At 37.0% G+C, this 22,773-nt stretch overlaps 1 protein-coding gene across 1 annotated transcript in view; it reads left to right on the forward strand.

Annotated features, from left to right (window-relative positions):
• LOC150076681 (tether containing UBX domain for GLUT4) overlaps positions 1-22,773 on the forward strand; it is a 328,877-nt gene that overhangs the window by 258,852 nt on the left and 47,252 nt on the right. Inside the window, exons 11-12 of the mRNA XM_090386552.1 lie at positions 13,257-13,306; positions 21,194-21,321. Of these exons, the coding sequence (XP_090242678.1) occupies positions 13,257-13,306; positions 21,194-21,321 (178 nt within the window). The remainder of the gene's footprint in view (positions 1-13,256; positions 13,307-21,193; positions 21,322-22,773) is intronic.

The raw sequence follows: 22,773 nt of genomic DNA on the forward strand, positions 1-22,773 counted from the left end.
CCCTCAGCATTTCAGGAGCTGACTGACAGATCCACCAATCAAATATTGGCTAAATTCCTACAGTGGAATTGTCATACATTCTGACAAAATATAGATGACATCAAAGACCACCTGCAAAAGTATAAACCAATTAGCTTTTGCTTGCAGGAGTTGTATTCAAAGGCAAATGATCACCACACCTTACACAACCTTTTTCTCATTCATAAGGATAGAAATGGGGATGGCCCCATTCATGAAGGAGTTACCTTTCTGGGCAACTGCATTCTATTTTAGCCTTTGCAACTTACAAGTGCATTAGAGGTGGTAGCAGTTTGCCTTACTATGGGGTTTTATTAACATCTGCTCTATCTATTTACCACGCGACTGACATTCCCTGGACAGATTTTGATGATCCTGTTATGCATTTGCCATCCTCTTGCCTTACTTCTTGGATATTTTAATGGATATATCTTGACATTCATGGAAGGGGATGAGTTTTTTTTTTTTTTTTTTTTTTTATTTATGCACAAGAGGTATTAGAACCTATAGTTCTTAGTACCATGCATGAGCTGAAGGTTAAGAAGATACTCATTGACATTAGACTTAATTTTCAGGAAATATGTATGAAGGGAGGTTGTTCTAGAAAATGGAAGTTGAAGGAATAAATGAAGAAGAAGAAGAAGAAGAAAAAAAGTTGGTTCTGTGAGTTTCAAGTTGGACTGTAAAAGGATGCTGACTGGTTGCAACATGTGTTCGAACGAGTTTGGGAGAGAGAGAGAGAGAGAGCAGAAATTATTTAAGCCGATTCAGAGGAACAGTGCCCATGAAAATATCTATAGAAAAGGCAAACAGCAGAAACAATGTCTATGAGACTTTGTTAGAGATAGGTCATTAATTTACCTAATTGCCCTCTTTTGAATTGAAACTAGAAACCTGAGAAAAGTTTTGAGGGCACCATCCCAGATGTGGGAACAATATTCCATGGTAGGGTAGATTATTTGAGATTTGTACAGAGTGAGCAGCTGTTTGGAAGAAAAGTAATGGCAAGAGCCAAAGCGAAAACCCAGTTTTAAAGATGCAGAGGAAGCAACGTATGTCATGTGGTTATATCAAGAGAGATTAGAAGTCAGGATAATCCCTAATGGAGATATGCAATCTCTAGAAATCTAAATGCCACTGAAAATAAGCAAAGGAGCAGAAGAAACCTTTCTGCAAGATATAAGACATGACTGAGTTTTTTTTTAAGAAGGATTGAAATCAACTAAGTTATCTTTTCCCCCAATGGAGAATTACCTGGAGATCAGTGTTTTGGAAATTGGTAGGGGATATTCGAGAAGGGGCTTAGAGGGGAACAGGCATTTTCTTGTTATCAGACAATCAGTCAGAAACACTGAAGAAGTCCGATGGGCCTGCCTCCCTAAAATCCACTCATGCACACCTTCTTGTTGGTAAGCCCTCTACAGTGGTTCTCTTCAAGACACTTGGTCAGTGTGAAGACGAAAAGACCAAACCCTCCAGCACATGACAGAACCAAGAAACAAATGGCCCTCAGTCCCCAGCAGCTTTCACTTCCCCCTCTTATGGCAGCGAAAGGATCAGAGTGGAAGCAGAGGGTGCTAAGAATCTCTGGGTACAACCAGGCTGCCATGCACGGAAACTGAACTTGGCCTGTTTCAACATAAGATCACTCATTGGTGAAGATAGGATATTAGAGCTGGAAAAGGAATTAGAAAATGTGAATTGGAATATCATCAGTTTGGCTGAAAGAAGAAGATATGAATCACTTATAAGTTTATCAAGTGGAAATCTGCTGTACACCAATAGAAACAGTGAAAGGAGTGAAGGAAGAGTTGGCTTTCTGGTCCATAAAGATATAAAAAACATTTTGGAATTCAAAAGTACATCACCAAGGGTGTCAAGACTACTACTCAGGATTTCTAAGAGGTATAAGCTAAAGGTTATAATGATTTATGCACCAACATCGAGCCATTAGCATTAGTAGAGGCATTTGATGCAAGAAAGCAAGCTTATGCAGCATCAGCCAAAAAATAAATAAATAAAAAATAACCACTTCCACTTCACCCCTCTGTTCATTCAAAATACCTGTCCAGCTGAGCCTTAAACTTATTTAGGCTATCAACTTCCACGACAAGGGATGGAAGTCTGTTCCACCAACCAACCACCCACTGGCTAAAGGCAAATTTCCTCACGTCTATCCTACATCTGTCTTTCCTCAATTTGAATTTATGCCCTCTCGGGTGATTACTCTGAGCAAGAGGAAGAATCCCATCAGCATTGAGAATGCTCAAACCATTCAAGGCTTTATACACCTCTATCAGTTCACCTCGCTGGTGCCTAGTCCCCCAGACACTGTAATTTGCAAAACTTAAGCCTTTCTCCGTAAGAGCACCCCTTTGTTCCATTCACCAATCTTGTTGCCCTTCTCTGTACTCGTTCCAGCATCTCTACATCCTTCTTGAAATGAGGCCTCCAGACCTGTATGCAGTACTCTAGGTGTGGCCTGACCATTGCCTTCTACAAGGGAATAATCACCTCCTTATCCCTGCTAGAAAAATTCCTATATATCATTGACAATACACCATGAGCTACTCTTGCAGCCCGTCTGCACTGCTCAGAGAACTTCATATCTGACTGCACAATTACTCCCAGGTCTTTTTCATTTTCTCCCACCTTAAGTGTAGTACCACACAGTTGATACATTGCTCTGGGGTTGCTGTTTCCCATGTGTAGTACTTTACATTTGTCAATGTTAAACTTCATTTGCCACCTCTCAGCCCATCTGCTCAACCTTTCCAGATCCTGTTTCAGCAGCATAGTGTCAGTAGTGTCCTTGATAGCCCTGCCTACCTTTGTATCGTCTGCAAACTTGGACATTAAGCTTGATATACCCTCATCAATATCATTTATGAATACAGAAAACAATAATGGACCCAACACTGAGCCCTGAGGGACTCTACTAATAACATTAGTCCACGATGAGCAGTGTCCATTGATTACCACTCTCTGTCTTCTCCCCCTCAGCCATCCCTTTATCCACAACAGTAATTTGCCTCCAATGCCACACTGCTCCAATTTGTGCAGCAGTCTTCCATGTGCAACAGTATCAAAAGCCTTTCTAAGATCCAAGTATATAATATCAAAGTTATTCCCTGCATCCAGTTCCTTTGTGACTGCATCATAGTATCCAATCAAATTGGTCAGGCATGACTTCCCCTTAACAAAACCATGCTGTGTCCGAGCTATAGCTGAAGTCTTGTCTAAATGATCCTGCAGTGCTTCTTTAGCTAGTGCCTCCATTAATTTTCCTGGAACAGAAGTTAAACTCACAGGTCTATAATTACTTGTGTCAGCCTTTGATCCTCCTTTGTGAATTGGGGTGACATTTGCACATCTCCAGTCTGTGGGTACCTCCCCTGAGTCCAAGGAAGCTCTCATAATTATGGCTAAGGGTTTGCTTGCTTCCTTTGCTGCCTCCTTTAATATAACTGGATTGATCCCATCCACCCCCCCGGGTGCCTTTCTTGTGTTTATCTTCAACAATTTCTCTTCCACTTTACTCTCAGTTATTACAAGATTCTCTAGCTTACTGCTAGAGTTGAATACACTTCTGTCTTTCCCCTCACTAAATAATTCCTCATGTGTGAATGTTAATGCAAAATATTCATTTAGTTTGTTAGCTACCTGAGCAGGATCATCAACAGTTGACCCCTCAATATCAAGTGGACCAATCTGATTCATCTCCTTCCTTCTAGAGTTTACATAAGTAAAGAACTCTTTGCTGTTTTTCTTTGCATCCCTTTCCAAAGATTTCTTGTAATCTGCCTTCGCCTGCCTAACCTCCTTTGTAACTTGGTTACAGATCAAATTGTATCTATCATAGGCTTCTGTGTCATGTGTTAATTTGTATGTATCCCATGCATGTTTCTTCTCTGCCATATGCCTCATCAGTTCATCTGACATCCATTTAGGCCGAAACCTTGAACAATATTTCTTAGTTGGTATGTAAAGCCTAGTAGCTTCCAAGATAAGTTCTTTGAATGCTTCCCATTGTGCATTTGCTGTTGGTAACATCATCAGTTGGTCCCACTGTATAGAATTTAAATACTGTCTCAGTCCATCATAGTCGCCTTTACGAAAGCAATAACCCTTCCCTTTACCCCTAATGGTAGTTACCTCTTTGAGTAAATCCCACTTCAGCACACTGTGATCACTGTCACCTAGTGGTTCATTTATCTGGAGATTCTTAATGCATGAAGAATCACTGCTGATTAATCAAATCAAGAGTATTCCTCCCTCTAGTTGCCTCCCTAACATGCTGATGTAGAAAACAATCATCCAATAAATCCACAAAAGCCTTGCTAGTGTGTGAGTGACCAGCCCCCAAATTCCAGTCAATATCTGGGAAATTAAAATCTCCCATTATAAGACTCTGATTTACTGGCCCACTCTATTTCCCTGTACAGTTTCTTATTATACTCATCAGAGTCATTAGGCCTATAGCACACTCCTACTCTCAATTTTGATTTCCCAATGCTTATGTCACACCAAACTGACTTAACACTGCACTGTCCAGCGATGTCCACTGGCTTCACTTCCTTGGATTTTATGTATTTCTTAACTAATAGCATAACTCCTCCTCCCTTCCTATCCAGTCTATCCTCTCTGTAGACGTTGTACTCCCCAAATTCCAGTTCTGCATTCCTTATATCTCTGTGACACCACGTCTCTGATATCCCAACAATATCTGCCTTTGATGTTTTGAGCAATACCCCAAATTCATCAAATTTATTTACTAAACTCCTAGCATTGGTGTACACGCAAGTATACATGCACCTATTTCTATTCTTAGCTACCCTAACACAACCCATGTGTTTACTTGTACCGCAATGACTCCCGGCAGTCTCTGAAATATCCTGCATCTTGTTTTTCAGGCTTCTGCTCATTCCAATAGAAGCAGTGCAAGAATCTCTTTCACCTCTGCCAGTGGCTACTGTTAATCTATTCGTCTTTGTCTTCCCCCAAGCTACCCACCTAACACTGCCTCGATAGCATCAGCAAATATTCTTGCACCCTTTCTATTTAAATGTATCCCATCCCTGTAGAAGCAATCTCTCCTGTTAACAAGTACAGTCCAGGCTGAAAAAAATTCTACCCCTTGAGCCTTGCACAATCTTTCCAGGGCCGAATTGATCGACAAGGCTCTCATAATATACTCCCTCCCATCGTGTCTGGGCCGTATTGCAGACACTTTCAAATTCAACCCTATTTCACGGCTTTTTTTCAACAGTGACCTGTACTTGTTAAGCAATTCTGCCGGTCTCCTACTCTTGATATTATTAGTGCCAACGTGTACAACTATATCACCTTTTGTGCCCTTAAAAGATGATATCTGCTCTACAACGTCATCAACCTTTGCCCCTGGCAGACATACCCTGGTCCTGTTCCACCTATCCTTTTTACAAAGCATGTTCTCCGTTTCCCTGACAATAGAGTCACCAACAACTACTAGTTCCTGAAGAGGTTGAAGAAACATACACCGAAATTGAAAGTCTTCTGGATGAGCAGAACACACACACACACACACTACACTATCATTATGGGGGACTTCGATGCTAAGGTCAGAAAGAGACAAAACAGTGCGTGAAGGGAAACTATAGGAAATTTTGGAATTGGTGAAAGACTTGTGTAATTTGCAGAATCTCGAGGAATGTCAGTAATCAGCACTTTTTTCAAGAAAAGGGTGAACAGAAAATGGACATGGAAGAGCCCAAATTGATTAACAACTAATGAAATTGACTTCATCCTCACTAACAGAAGATATTCTCTCTCTCTCTCTCTCTCTCTCTCTCTCTCTCTCTCTCTCTCTCTCTGGGTGACACATTTTTTTTGGCTGGTGCAGCATAAGCCTCAGGCTTCCTTGCACCATATGGCTAATAATAATATATTGTGAATGATGTTACTGTCCTGAACAAGGTAAATGTTGGACATGATGACAGAATGGTAAGATGCACGCTTGATATAGATGTAAGAAAGGAAAGGAAAAAACTGACATGAGTAAATAAACCGAATGTCTTTGAGATAACAGAAGAGGAGAAAAAGTCGTATATACTGGAACGAACTTCAGAACAAGTTTGAGCTTCTGCAGACCTTTCAAGATATCGACAAGGAATAAAACAACTTTCTGAAAGTGATGAAGCCCAAGAAACCTATAGGTAAAAAGAAATCCAAAGAAGAAAAAATTAGTCAAGAAACACTGACAAGGACAAAATTAAGTATACTGAGTTATCAAAGCCATTAGAAAGAGACTCAGAGAAGACAAAATATCTGTTGCATGAAAAGTAGAACAAGTATTAAGGGAAAACAAAGAACTTAAATCATCAGCCATGAGCAGTAATACAGAAAGACAAATGATACTGAAACTGAAGAATAGTGATGGCATACCTATAGCAGAAGACTACTATAAAGAATTATATAAGGAATAAGGAAAAGATGTCAGCAGTGAGGAAGATGGATCACAAATTAGTAACACATACGACATACCCGATATCCTGCCTGATGAGGTAGAACATTCGTTGAAGAAAATGAAGAATCAGAAAGCCCTGGGGTGAAGATGAAGTTACTGTAGAGTTGTTAAAATTGGCAGGAAGAGACATGACACAGAAACTAGCAAGACTCTTCACAAAATACATTAGGAAAGGCATGATGCCTAAAGTGTGGAATAATGCAATCATAGTTTTGCTGCATGAGAAAGGATATAAATTAGAAATTGGAAATTATAGACCAATTAGCTTGTTATCCCACATGTGGCTAAAACAAAAGTAATGATGAACAAGTATGCTACAGAAAGGAATATAATCATTGAAAGAGCAGTAATTGAAAAGTTGGATCCATTACTTATCTGGGACAAGTGCACATCGGCTTATTTCCGTGGTGGCACGTTGTAGGTTGTATGTTCAGTATAATGATGATGATGTTAATCATGGTTTGACCATTTACAAAATAAAATAATAATATAATATAACTTATCTGGAACAAGTCATTAGCTGTAATAATGATAAATGGCTGGAAGTCAAAAGAAGAATAAATTTTGGTTCAAAAACATTCAGGAAATATAGTCACATATGAGGAGCAATATCCCAGTTTTTCTGAAACGTAAAATAATGAACCAATGTAACTTGGGCACTCACCAAAAGTATGAAAGAGAAGCTGAGAACTACACGGCAAAGAATGGAACAAATTATATTAGGAATCAGAATGTTAGATACGAAGAGAAACACATTGATTAGGCAGCAAACACACATAAAGACATTCTTATAAAAACTGAAGAAGTGAAATGGTCTTGGGCAGGATACATAACTTGAAGACATGATGACAGATGGACTAAGAAAATAACATAATGGTACCCAAGAGGAGCTAAAAGAAAAATCTGGAAGACAATAACGGAGATGGACAGATGAAATTCGTGAGTTCGCATGTAGTAAATGGATGGCCATTGCACAAAACAGAAGGAACTGGAAAGTTGCTGGAGAGGCCATCATCCTGCAGTGGATTGAAAATGGCTGATGATGATGATGATTCGAGATGTTGAAGCTGTATGTGCAGGGCAAAGTTTCTCAAAGTGGAAGGTGGAATGCAGTGTGCTATCATCGGCATAACTATGGATAGGATTTCAGGGCAATGTAAGAAAGTCATTAATATACAAGAGGAAAACAGTGGGAGAAAGAACTGAACTCGGGGAACACCTGCATTAGTGGAGAAGTTAGAAGACAGAGCTGTCTACCATCACCTGCAGTGAGTTGTCAGAGAGAAAGCTGGGTGCCCAATTACAAAAATATTTGGCAGACCATAAGACAGATGTTTATTTAGGAGACCTTTGTGCAAACTGGATCAAACGCTTTAAATGTGTCAAGAGTGACTCTTGAGTTGCACCAAACTTTTCCACTGAATTTCTCATAGATGGGTAACATAAGCCAGAATATCACCAGTAGATCGACACTGATGGAGTCCATACTGGCGATCGTTGATCAGATGGAAGGTTTCTAGATAGTTTAAAAGTTGGCAGTTAATTTATTTCTCCATTACTTTAGAAAGAGTAGAAGTAAGTACAATGGTGCAATAATTGGATGGGATATGAGCAAATGTCCAAGCAGAAGGGAAAACACAAACAAGGTAAGTTCAGGATCATAGGTTATGAGAACAAGTGGAGAAATAATATCATGTCCTGGAGTTTTCTTAGCATTAAGATTGTTCAAAATCTTTCTGACATCCTTTTGACAGAAAGCCACAGGAGGCCCCGAATGGAGTGTACTGGGAATGGTGGGAGGTGATCTTGGTTTACCAAATCACCTCCCACCATTCCGGTTTTAACAGAAGTGAGAATAGAGATGGACAAAATTTGCAGCTAATAGCTTTGGCAAGAGACCAGAATGCTCGACTTTTGTTTGGACAAGAAGCAAGTTTTCTGCTTTTAGCCTGTTCAAAACCTGGTTTGGACTGATAATAACTGCTTGCGGGCTTTCATACAGAAAAAAGAGAGAAAATGAATCTGGAGATTTGGATGAAATCCAATTGTGATATGCTACATTCTTATCTTGAAAATCCTTAGCACATTTATTGGAAATCCAAGGTTTAGATAAAGGATGAGATTTTAAGGTGGAGTGCAGAAAAAAAGGATTTCATTCCTACAATACTTTTACTGACACAATCTGAGCAAATGTTGACATCAGAAGATTTGAAACAGTAATCCAACAAAGGAAAAGAAGTAAGAAATCTCACAGATCATCCCACTTTGTATACTTGTAATGCCAAACAACATGAGGTTAAGAGTGGCCATGAGAGAAGAGCTGCACTGGAGAAAAGACCATCACCAAGTTGTCATCTGAGGAGCCTAAAGGACAGCTCACTTCAGCCATGTACTTAAAGGGTTGTTTGTGAGAAAAATATCAAGAGTGATGGCTGTGTGGTTAGGATTGTTTGGTATTCTGGTAGGTAAATGAACAATCTATGCAAGGTCATTAGTAACAGCAAAAGTAGTTACTGATGACCTCAATACCTTGACCAGCTGGGTCTGTGTGACTAGAAAATGGAAACCAGCTGGAGTTATGAACATTAAAATCACCAAGTAAAATTACCACACTGTTAGGAAAGTTGGACTGAAAAAAGTCAAGTTTCAAAGAGAGAGGAAGTCAGAGATCCAAGTGATTAGTGGAGTTGGGAGAACGATACAGGCAACAGATGAATTTGACAGAATATGGTAGAGAGATTTTAAGCCAGAGAAGGTTGAAAAAAGGAGATTCAAAATTACTGATCTCTGACAGGAAAAATTAGAGCAGACATATACACAAGTACCACCTTGGAAGCAATAGGAATCATACAATGAATAATTAGGACAAGTGAGATGAATCAACCAATAATTGGAATTCTATCAGAAAAAGTACATGGGATTTGGTAGATTGTAAATGGAAATGGACATCATGAGATTAGAACAGAGATCACATATATTTTTGAAATGAACAAGGAAGTGTTTTGGAGGTTATGTTCTTTTTTGCAGATAAGTTTGTTCTGTAATTTGAACTGTTCATGATGTATTCAGAAGTCAGCCATAGTGTTGACATTCCACCTCTCCTTGTACCTCATCTCCATCTCTTTAATGTCCTGGTGAAATCTCTCACCCTGTTCTTCATTAACACTTCCTAGATTTTTTGGGAGGTAGTCAATGTGAGATTGTAAAAAATATATCATGACACTCATGTTGCAGCCCAACTTCTGGAAGTTTGCCAACATATTTTCAGCTATATTCTTGTAATCTGGATCCTTGTTGTTCCCTAAGAAGTTCTCAACAACAGATTTGAATCTAATCCATGCCTGTTTTTCTCTTTTATTCATAGTTCCCTCAAAATCTCGGTCCCTCATAAGTTTGAGCATTTGAGGTTCAACAAAAATATCTTGCTTTAGCTTCTCTTGGGTGATCGATGGGAATTTAGTGCAAAGGTAGTTGAAGCAGGGACTTTCCTGAGATAATGCTTTCACAAACTGTTTTATGAAGCCCAGTTTGATGTGCAAGAGTCGAAGGAGGACAGTTTTGGGGTCTGCCAAGTGGTTTGTGAACTATGTTTCTTTGATCCAGGCAGTTTGTTGCCTGGATCAAAGACCAGATCTTGATGTCCCAGTGCTTACTCTTGCCCGACTGTCCCACTGACAAAAAAAGCAAGGCATTTTTGTGTAACCAGATTGCTGTCCAAGAAACATGCCTATCACTTTAAAGTCAACCCAGAGACCAGCCAACCATGTTCGTAATTAATATTTGTCAACAACTTCTTCAAATTCTCATATTTCTTTCAAGTGCATGCAGTGATATAATGGAATTGATCCATATTTATTTCCATTGTGGAGCAACACACCTTTGTCTCCTATTTGATGAGTCAATAAAGTCTCCTCTGCATAGGATTGTAACTAATTCCTAAATAGTTCATTGTCATGTATATTACTGCAAAAACCATAGAATCATCCTCAGAAAAGTAGGGGACTAGTTCTCATTGTCAGTGTCTGTACCATGAGAGAAACCTTCCATGTGCTAGAAGATTTTTTGACTTAAGTCCAGAACCAAGCAGTTCTGCAGATTCCTTTGGTAAATTTTATCTCTTACAAGATCATTGAGTTCATGCTGAAAACAGTTGAGGACTGGGCTCAGGCATATAGACTTCAGTTTCATCTTCAGAAGCTTCACTTTCAAACTTTTCTGCTGCTACATTCTCCAATATAACTAAGTGGAGGGCATGAAATCAGCAGGTTATCACCCTGTGGGCTGGTCTAATGGCCGATAAAATATTAGGATGCACAATGTCCTTCTTACTCTTTGCATTGTATCCATCTACATTAATTAAGCAAAAGTAACAGTCGTTACAGTAGTTACAGGCTCCTGCCAAATCATGGGAATTGCTAATGGCATAGCCTTCTTTTTACTATTTTTTCACAATCTCAATGCTCCAACACTCCAAAGTTTCACTCCAAAATAAGCACAATTCACATTTTTAAAAAAAATTCTGTAATATCATTTCTTTCTTCGCTTGAGGACTACATAACTACCACAAATATAACAAAATAAGTTCAGACTGTTCAAACACTTGCATGAAGCCATTTTACTCACTTTTCAGCACAAGTTTTATATGATAACCACAAAAATAAACTGAGCTCACACTGATAAACACTGCTGCTCAGAGTTCTCAAGATCAAGAAACAAATGACTGAAGGCAGTGTTGCTAACATGTGAAGATTTGGTTTACAGATTCCCAGCATTTACTCTTAACTTAATGCATTCAGTGATACAACTCATCACATCAACTAAAGTGCTTAATATAAAACACAAATAGCATTTCTGAAATCAGTGCAAAACAGAGTTAAAAACAGCTATCAGTTTACAAACATCAAAAACCATGCAGAGTGGTGTAATCTTTGGCCTATAAGAATATCTTATATTATATGGCAAGTCTCCTTTCTTTTTCTTTTGCAGTTCATTGAATACCATTAAATTCAAATTGCATATATGTAACTCAGTTCTCTTTGCACTTAACATAACAATATGTTAAGTGCAAAGTTTATTGTGTTTGTTATAACACAACAAACACTTTATTGTGCTATAACAAACACAATAAAGTGTTTGTTATAATAAATGAGCAATTATTGTTAGTTTGTTATTTGGTTTTTAGGAGCATTAGCAACTAGAGCCATGTTGCTCTGGGGATATGTGGTGGCTGACCTTTCCGCATCCTCCGTATTTGGTGGGCACGGGCTCGAACCCCGGTCTAATCAAGAAGCATGTGCTACACACTGCTGCTCCTGCCCACCTGGCTATGGAGGCACCAATGAGCAATTATAATTTTGTTTGTTATAATAATAATTTATTTTATTATAACAATGTATATAAAGTGCTTAGCATCATAATACACAGCCTTTTCTGAATAAACAGAAAATTTTTAAGGTGGCATCGTTTTAGGTTATATCTCATATTGTGAATACCTTCACAACGAGTTGCCATGATATTGCACTACTTCGAATAAGTAACGCTTCACCTAAGGAGAAGACTAGTGTTACTTATTCTCAGATAGGTACCACCACCCAGACAGCACTGTTTCAGGGCTATTTGGTGAAGCGTTACTTATTCGAAGTAGTGCAATATCATGGCAACTCGTTGTGAAGGTATTCACAATATGAGATATAACCTAAAACGATGCCACCTTAAAAATTTTCTGTTTATTCAGAAAAGGCTGTGTATTATGATGCTAAGCACTTATATACATAGTCTAAATTTGTTCGCAGCTTGAGGCTCTAGCCCTAAATGCGCCTTAGTCTAAATACATCATACACCATCAGGCATCTCTCATATTGTGGAGTTATACTTCATAACTGTTTTTGCCATCATTGCATCACTTGGGTACCTACCCACTCACTGACGAAGGGCCAAATAGCCCTGAAACAGTGCTGTCTGGGTGGTGGTACCTATCTGAGAATAAGTAACACTAGTCTTCTCCTTAGGTGAAGCGTTACTTATTCGAAGTAGTGCAATATCATGGCAACTCGTTGTGAAGGTATTCACAATATGAGATATAACCTAAAACGATGCCACCTTAAAAATTTTCTGTTTATTCAGAAAAGGCTGTGTATTATGATGCTAAGCACTTTATATACATAGTCTAAATTTGTTCGCAGCTTGAGGCTCTAGCCCTAAATGTGCCTTAGCCTTTATTATAACAAACAATAAAGAGTATCATATTAATATGGCATCAGTCATTGATGTTATGATAAACTTCCCAAGTGATGGGAGGTTTTATCTTAACATTTTGTTTTCCTAGTGTCTCAGGCTTATGATAGATGAAAACTATTTACAAGCTTAGCAAAATATGAAAATTGTAACTTATCCACAATAGTATGGAATCTGTGCTCTAATCTTTATTATTAGAACATGAATGTTAATTTTGTTTATGTCACTGATGAAATAAAATTAAATTCTGCTACAATTCAATATTGAAATTATGTATTTTCTTACACTATTTCAATATTATATACTTAGACATTTATTTCACTTAATTAGGAATGCTGCCCTAACCTTTAACTCTGCATACCTACCAATTCGAATTCCTTTCTTGTGTTATTCTGAGAGTGAAGCTTAGTGTTATTTATTTAATAACTAATTTTTGATATATAATTAATATTAAATAACTATCATATTTTACATCAAAATTAGTTTTGAAATATTTCAGATATAACTCCCCCTAGGACAGTATTGACTCCTGATGTGCAACTACTACAGGTATGTAAACTAGATGTAATCTTTGATATTCAGTGAATAATTTCTCACTCATAATCTGATCAGATATATGTATCTGCTTGAGATAATACTGAAAGAGGCTAGTATTTGCAGAAAAATTTTTTCTTTCTCAAATTCTTTGTTAGAAGGAACTAAGTTCCCATTGAATAAAAATCAAAGTTTGGATTAAGTGTAAGATTGTGTTTAAAAAAAAATTAGATAGTATGAATCAGAGCTGTAATACTCAATATGTTCTACGTTGATAATAATATTAGTAAATTAATAAGAGGAGTTTACCTCAATATAGTACGTGGAACACTTCCGTATGATACCCTCCAGAAATTAAAACGGAAAAAACGAAAAAATCGACAACTTACCGGTCCATTAAAGTAAAATATAAATAATTAAAGTAAAATATAAATAATTAAATAATCAATTTAACACAATTCAAAATCAATTCAAAACAATTAAAATTCAAATTAACGCAATTAAAAGAATAACGAAAATATTCAAAACGATCTTCCTTCCTGAAGCTGACAATGCTTTTCGACCGACTGTCGTGATCACAGGAATGAAAATCACCGAATCAGGTAAACCTGCAACTTAAATAGTGATTATGTGTCTTCGCGCATGCGCGTAAAGGTCCACGCATCGGAGATCAAATATGGCCGCCGAACATTAACAGAATTCTCGTGTAATTTAATTTCAATGGTTTCTGCAATTAATAGTCGCGTATAATTACGTTGAACGTTAAGTATTTTGGCCTCGTTAAATAAAAAAGTATGTTTTTCGTTAATGGCATGAAAGGCTAATTCTGACGCTGCTGAACGAGAAGCACGAACTGAGGCTTCGTGTTGATTTACACGAAAATTAAGAGAAAACCGCGTCGAACCCTGATAAGACGAGTCGCAATCACCGCAAGAAATGTTGTATACTAGATCATTAATTTGTGTTGCGAACGCGGAAAGAACCGAGCGATTGTTCAGTATAGTGTGTAACTTCCGTATAGGCCTAGCTATAATTTTAAATTCGGTATCTTTAAAGAATCTGTTAAGCTGTTTGTGCTACTGTTCAACGTATGGGACAGAAATAAAGTATTTTTTGATATTACTATTGTTGATTGGTGCAGTATTTTGTATCCTATCCTTAGCTTGTACCCTAATTCGATTTATTGTGTTAATGGGATAACCCCTGTTCAAGAATCTGCTAGTTAATATTTGTATTTCTGAGTCCAAAGCAGAATCCGTCGTTGAATATTTATAGGCATTTAGAAATTGATTAAAGATAATCGATCTTTTGTAGGTGAACGGGTGGTAGCTATTATAATGTAGGAGCATACCGGTGTTTGTGGGTTTTCGATAGATGCTAAATTGTATTTTGTTCGAGTCCCGGATAAGCGTGAAATTTAGAAAGTTTAATGATTTAGTATCCGTATCTTCCCTTTCCAATGTAAATTTGAGTCTAGAATGAATATTATTAAACGAATGTAAAATGTCTTGGATAGTACTACTATCGGTAATAACTAGAACATCGTCTAAATACCTCCCATAGTATGTGATACGGGGACGAAAAGGTGTCAAATGTATCTGCTCAATCGTTGAGAGATAGATCTCTGACATTAAGCCACTCAGGCTCAAACCCATTGGTAATCCAAAAATTTGTTTGTACACCTTGTCTCGAAAGGTGATGTAGTTAGCCTCAACTAATAGTTTAATTAAGTGAAAAATTTCCTTAATAGGCAGCTTCGTATAATTAATCGGTGTCGAGTTTTTATTTAACATATCCCAAATAATATCTAATGTGTATTCAACGTTTACATTCGTATATAATGAGGTCACATCTAATGAGAATAAATTGTCATTGTCGCCGAGTCTACAGTCTTTAAGATTATTAAATAATGTATCGTAATTCTTAATCCCAAATTGTATAACCTGTCTAAAAGGTTTTATAATGTTATATACATATGTGGCTAAGGCTGAAAATGCCAAGTTCCTGTAGGAAACAATAGGTCGAATCGGAAATCCAGGCTTGTGTAATTTTACCTGACCAAAAAGTGCAGGAATATTGTATGTTCTGGACTTCAATTCCTTCAACTGAACCATAGTAATGTAGTCGTTTTTACGATATGTGGTTAACGTTTTATTGTATTGATTTACCAAATTGGTAAACAGTGTCGGGTCCACTTCACGATAAGTGGAGGTATCAGACACAACTGAATCTAACTTATTAATATAATCATGTTTATCTAGTATTACCACTGTGTCTCCTTTATCTGCCCTCTGTATAATAATGTCCTTATTTTCTCGAAGTTCTCGTAAAGCTGAACTGTCATGTGTATTCAATTTAGGAAGTCGCGTTTCTTTTATGTTATTCACTACTTGGTTAACTTGTTGAATAAATACATCTTTTTGTGGAACACTACGAAGTCCAAATTCAATATCAATTACGCATTGTTTTTTTGTAAGATTTGTAACCTGTTGATATGTCGGTTCGTTGGATACTGGGTGAGGGGGTGTTCGTGAACTAGCACATAACGCACTACCACAGAATATGTCGGCTAGTTCACGAACACCCCCTCACCCAGTATCCAACGAACCGACATATCAACAGGTTACAAATCTTTCCTCGTGTACACTATCGCAGGACCAGATTTCACTTTTATCCAAAGGATTAAATTATAATTTACCACCTCGAAAGCTGCCAAAAAAACAATGCGTAATTGATATTGAATTTGGACTTCGTAGTGTTCCACAAAAAGATGTATTTATTCAACAAGTTAACCAAGTAGTGAATAACATAAAAGAAACGCGACTTCCTAAATTGAATACACATGACAGTTCAGCTTTACGAGAACTTCGAGAAAATAAGGACATTATTATAGAGAGGGCAGATAAAGGAGACACAGTGGTAATACTAGATAAACATGATTATATTAATAAGTTAGATTCAGTTGTGTCTGATACCTCCACTTATCGTGAAGTGGACCCGACACTGTTTACCAATTTGGTAAATCAATACAATAAAACGTTAACCACATATCGTAAAAACGACTACATTACTATGGTTCAGTTGAAGGAATTGAAGTCCAGAACATACAATATTCCTGCACTTTTTGGTCAGGTAAAATTACACAAGCCTGGATTTCCGATTCGACCTATTGTTTCCTACAGGAACTCGGCATTTTCAGCCTTAGCCACATATGTATATAACATTATAAAACCTTTTAGACAGGTTATACAATTTGGGATTAAGAATTACGATACATTATTTAATAATCTTAAAGACTGTAGACTCGGCGACAATGACAATTTATTCTCATTAGATGTTACCTCATTATATACGAATGTAAACGTTGAATACACATTAGATATTATTTGGGATATGTTAAATAAAAACTCGACACCGATTAATTATACGAAGCTGCCTATTAAGGAAATTTTTCACTTAATTAAACTATTAGTTGAGGCTAACTACATCACCTTTCGAGACAAGGTGTACAAACAAATTTTTGGATTACCAATGGGTTTGAGCCTGAGTGGCTTAATGTCAGAGATCTATCTCTCAACGATTGCGCAGATACATTTGACACCTTTTCGTCCCCGTATCACATACTATGGGAGGTATTTAGACGATGTTCTAGTTATTACCGATAGTAGTACTATCCAAGACATTTTACATTCGTTTAATAATATTCATTCTAGACTCAAATTTACATTGGAAAGGGAAGATACGGATACTAAATCATTAAACTTTCTAAATTTCACGCATATCCGGGACTCGAACAAAATACAATTTAGCATCTATCGAAAACCCACAAACACCGGTATGCTCCTACATTATAATAGCTACCACCCGTTCACCTACAAAAGATCGATTATCTTTAATCAATTTCTAAATGCCTATAAATATTCAACGACGGATTCTGCTTTGGACTCAGAAATACAAATATTAACTAGCAGATTCTTGAACAGGGGTTATCCCATTAACACAATAAATCGAATTAGGGTACAAGCTAAGGATAGGATACAAAATACTGCACCAATCAACAATAGTAATATCAAAAAATACTTTATTTCTGTCCCATACGTTGAACAGTGGCACAAACAGCTTAACAGATTCTTTAAAGATACTGAATTTAAAATAATAGCTAGACCTATACGGAAGTTACACACTATACTGAACAATCGCTCGGTTCTTTCCGCGTTCGCAACACAAATTAATGATCTAGTATACAACATTTCTTGCGGTGATTGCGACTCGTCTTATCAGGGTTCGACGCGGTTTTCTCTTAATATTCGTGTAAATCAACACGAAGCCTCAGTTCGTGCTTCTCGTTCAGCAGTGTCAGAATTAGCCTTTCATGCCATTAACGAAAAACATACTTTTTTATTTAACGAGGCCAAAATACTTAACGTTCAACGTAATTATACGCAACTATTAATTGCAGAAACCATTGAAATTAAATTACACGAGAATTCTGTTAATGTTCGGCGGCCATATTTGATCTCCGATGCGTGGACCTTTACGCGCATGCGCGAAGACACATAATCACTATTTAAGTTGCAGGTTTACCTGATTCGGTGATTTTCATTCCTGTGATCACGACAGTCGGTCGAAAAGCATTGTCAGCTTCAGGAAGGAAGATCGTTTTGAATATTTTCGTTATTCTTTTAATTGCGTTAATTTGAATTTTAATTGTTTTGAATTGATTTTGAATTGTGTTAAATTGATTATTTAATTATTTATATTTTACTTTAATTATTTATATTTTACTTTAATGGACCGGTAAGTTGTCGATTTTTTCGTTTTTTCCGTTTTAATTTCTGGAGGGTATCATACGGAAGTGTTCCACGTACTATATTGAGGTAAACTCCTCTTATTAATTTACTAAGTTTAAAAAAAAAAAAGTGATAATTGAAAAATAAGTTAATATTGAAGATTGGAAATTGCAGAGATTTTATAAAAACTCAAAAATCTAAGAAAGACATTATGCTCGACATATAAATAAATTTATTCAGTATGGTGAGAATGAAAGTTAGAACACTACACCGCATGAATTCAAAATCATTAATTGAATAGTTCTATCTTTCAGTAATGCTATACCTTTTGTTCTTATTTCTATTTTATATTACCTACATGCAAAAAAATTGCCCTTCAACTTCTATGTTATATTCAGTGTGGGTTCATCATCATCATCAGCCATTTTCAATCGACTGCAGGATGAAGGCCTCTCCAGCGACTTTCCAGTTCCTTCTGTTTTGAGCACTGGCCATCCATTCACTACCCAAAAACTCATGAATTTCATCTATCCATCTCCGCCTTTGTCTTCCAGGTTTTCTTCTAGCTCCTCTTCCACAAAAGCCTTACTAGTGTGTGAGTGACCAACCCACAAATTTCAGTCAGTATCTGGGAAATTAAAATCCCCCATTATAAGAATTCTAATTTACTGGCCCACTCTATTTCTCTTTACAGTTGTTCTTTGTACTGATCAGAGTCATTAGGCCTATAACACACTCCTACTTTCATTTTTGCTTTCCCACTGATTATGTCATACCAAATTGACTCAATACTACACTGTCCATCCATGGCAACTAATGCACTTCCTTTGATTTTTGTGTTTCTTTTCTAACAGAATAACCTCTCCTCCCTTCCTATCCTTTCTGTGCACATTGTACTCCCAATATTCCATTTCTGCACTGCTTTAACTGTGTGACAGCATGTCACTGATATCCCAACAATATCTGCCTTGGATGTCCTGGCCGGCACTTCAAATTCATTAAATTTATTTACTATACTCCTAGCATTGGTGTGCATGCAAGTATACAGGCACCTGTTCATACTCTCAGTTACCCTAACACAACCCATGTATTTACTTGTTCCATGATGACTCCCAGTAGTCCCTGAAATCCCCAGCACCCTGCTTTCGCATCTGCTGCTCAATCTAATAAAAGCAGTGGAAGAATCACTTTCACCTCTGCCTGCAGCTACTGTTAATCTTTTAGTCTGTGAACCCCCTTCCCCCAGGCTAACAGTTTTCTGATCCATCTAACACTGCCTCGATAGCATCAGCAAATACTTGCATGCTTTCTATTTAAGTGTATCCCATTCCTGTAGAAGCAGTCGCTACTGTTAATAAGCACAGACCAAGCTGAAAAAATATTCACTCCATTAGTCTTGCACAATCTCTCCAGGGCCAAATTGATTGACAATTAATATGGAAGAATTAGGCAAAAAAAAAAAAAAACACAACTAATTATATTCACATTATAAGCTACTAAATTGAACATAATTTGCAGATGTTGTTTTATTTGCATGTTTTTAAACTGTATCATCTACAAAACAGAATCTGCAACTTAAATGGTCTGCAATTATGATTATTTAATGATTATTCATACTTATAACATTCCAGAACAAAAAAAAAAGCTGTGAGAAATAATGATATATGGCTGTTGTATTCTTTAAATCTTGGTGTATGAAAGTCAGCTTACACAGCTACTTTTAAAAATATGATATTTTAGTTTTATAGTGGTAATAATATAATAAATCCTAATAAATTATATCTGCAGGCAGATATCAAGTTTTCTGAGCAGTGCAGACAGTCTGCAAGAGTGGCTCATGGTGTCTTGTCAAATGATATACAGGAATTTTTCTAGCAGGGATAAGGAGATGATTATCCCCTTCTATAAGGCAGTGGTCAGACTACACATAGAGTACTGTATACAGGTCTGGAGGCCTCATTTTAAGAAGAATGTAGATTTGTTGGAACTAGTACAAAGAAGGACAACAAGATTAGTGAATGGAACAAAGGGTTGCTCTTACGAAGAAAGGCTGAAGTTTTGCAGATTACAGTGTCTGGAGACTAGGCACCTGTGGTCTGATAGAGGTGTAGAAAGCCTTGAATGGTTTGAGCATTCTCAATGCTGTTGGGATACCTTCCTCTTGCTCAGAACAATCACCTGAGAGGGCATAAATTCAAATTGAGGAAATACAGTTGTAGGATAGATGTGAGGAAGTTTGCCTTTAGCCAGCAGGTAGCCGATTGGTGGAACAGACTTCCATCTTTTGTTGTGGAAGTTGATAGCCTAAATAAATTTAAGGCTGAGCTGGACAGGTATTTGGAACGAACGGAGGGGTGAAATGGGAGTGTTTTTTTTTTCTTCCCCTTTCTTTGGCTGATGCTGCATAAGCTTACTTTCTTGGACCATATGCCTATGCCAATGCTAATCCAGAAAAAAAAATTGATTCAAAATATTTGTATGCAAGCTAAATTTTACACTTATTTTAGGTGTAAAAATGGTGATCTGATTATTTATATTCTGTATTTTTAAGTATCTTTTTATGTAATTTTAACTATTGAGAACTAAGAATATAACAATTTAAATTATAGATTATAGTGAGCCTAGAATTGTTAGAGGTGAGGGGGATGAATAGAAATATCCTTGTAGGAGAGGGGTGAATAGAAATCTTTGTAAATTACCCACTGCGACTCTTAAGTTATGAGGTTTTTTAAAAAATACTTCCTTAGTTATGAACATGATGTAAAATAAATCATTATTCATTGTTTCAGTGAAATTTAATATCGCCTCCAAAGTTTGGATTTAAAAAAAAAATCTCTGCCTCTCTCCTTTTTACTCCAGGTAAAAATTCCAAAATTTCCCACTTTCCATAAGGTTTGACAGCTTTGCAACTGTAATTTTAGCATTATATTAAATGCTATTTCAAAATTGCTGATAGAAATGGGCAGTTTTGTTATTACTGTTATAAGTAGTGTGTGTGTGTGTTGGTTTCAGATAGCCATGCTTGTAATCAACTTTCTTCACAGTAATTGATCAGCTAGAATGATATTTCTATAGTATGTGTATATTAACGATGCTTTCTTCTCCCCTACAGGCAGGTCTTGTTCCAGCTGCAATAATCCATTTTGGAACTCAAGAACCAGGGCCTTATTACCTTTCTTCTCAAATTAGGAATCAGATATCAACACCAGCAGCTGCTAGTAGGGCTGCTGCTAATACCAGGTATTAGTGGATAAAATACATAGTATTTTGTGCTTTATTTTATTTTAATTAATAATAAGGTGGTTTCTCATTTTTCTAGAGAGCCTTCATGAATAACAGGATTTTTTTTTTTTTGAAACAGCAGCCCTCTTTCCCCCCATTTAAGCTCTTATTAACTGTTTAGAAAACGGTTAATTGGGTTCAAGTTCTAGGACCCTTATTATTTTTAATATTTAATAATTATATTTAAGAAGGCAAATCAAGTGTAATGTCTGAGTTTGCTGATGAACACAAAGGTTGGCAGATGATTAATGACAAGAATCAGGGTATACTACTGCAAAAAGGTCTGGAGAAATTGAGAAATTAGACACAAGTTGAAGTGGCAGTTGTGATTTAACATTGTTAAATGCAGGGCTACAGGTGAGTGAAGCAGTAATTCCAGAGTAACATACCAATTGGTTAGTATCACACTTAAGGTAGTGGAGAATAAAAAATACCTAGAGGTAGTTTTACAACCAGAAATCATTCTCTGAGCAGTTCAGACTGGTAGCTAGAAGTTCATAGAGTGCTGTTGGTGATATGTAGGAATTTAATCAAAGAGGTAATTTTCATATTGTATAAGGTAATAGTTAGGATGTAGCTTGAACACTTCACAGTCTGGAAATCTCATTTTAGGAAAGGTTGTAGATCTGTTGTAATAGTTGATCTTTCCAAGAAAGTTTCAGCTCTACAAATTGCAGCCTCTGAAAACTAGGCACTTGCAAAGAGGCCTAATTGAAGTATTTAAAGCTTTAAATGGACTGAGTAAACTAAATGCTAATGGCATCCTTACTCTTTCTTTGATTCACACACGAGGGAACATAAACTGTAATTGAAAAAGAATAGTTAAAATATACAAGGTGTCCAAAACAATGTATGCACACTTTGATTGTTAATAACTTCTACAGCCTCTGTAACCAAGTGGTCAGGAGCGGGAGTGCAGTAGCGCACGCTCTTTGAGTAGACCGGGGTTCAAGCCCCTGACTGCTGAATACGGTCGATCTGCCAACCCGCAGTGGACCAGCGTGGCAGATTATGGTCCATTTCCCTCAGCATGAATTGTTGAAGAGACTTCCATCCTGCAGTGGGTTGATAATAGCTGCACTTTATCTTTTTATGTTTATTTTCATAAATTCAATTTTGTAATGAATCAAAAATGTGAGAAAAAAATATGCATTAACGCAAGTGTTCAAATTGTTCTCCATTCTCATCCAGGCATTGTTGACATCGTTGAGAAACTGAAGTTCATACATCACCTAAGATATCTCTTGATATTGCTGCACATTCTGCTTCATTAGCTTGCCGTGATTCACCGATTGTTGTCGGTTTTGTGGCATAAACTTTATCTTTGAGGTATCCCCATAAATAAAAATCCAATGGCATTAGATTTGGAGAATGTGGAGGGAACTCAACACTGCCTCTTCGTCCAGTCCA

This window comes from Mastigoproctus giganteus, chromosome 12, assembly GCF_048544385.1.
Source record: "Mastigoproctus giganteus isolate SK-2022 chromosome 12, ASM4854438v1, whole genome shotgun sequence".
NCBI lineage: Eukaryota > Metazoa > Arthropoda > Arachnida > Uropygi > Thelyphonidae > Mastigoproctus > Mastigoproctus giganteus.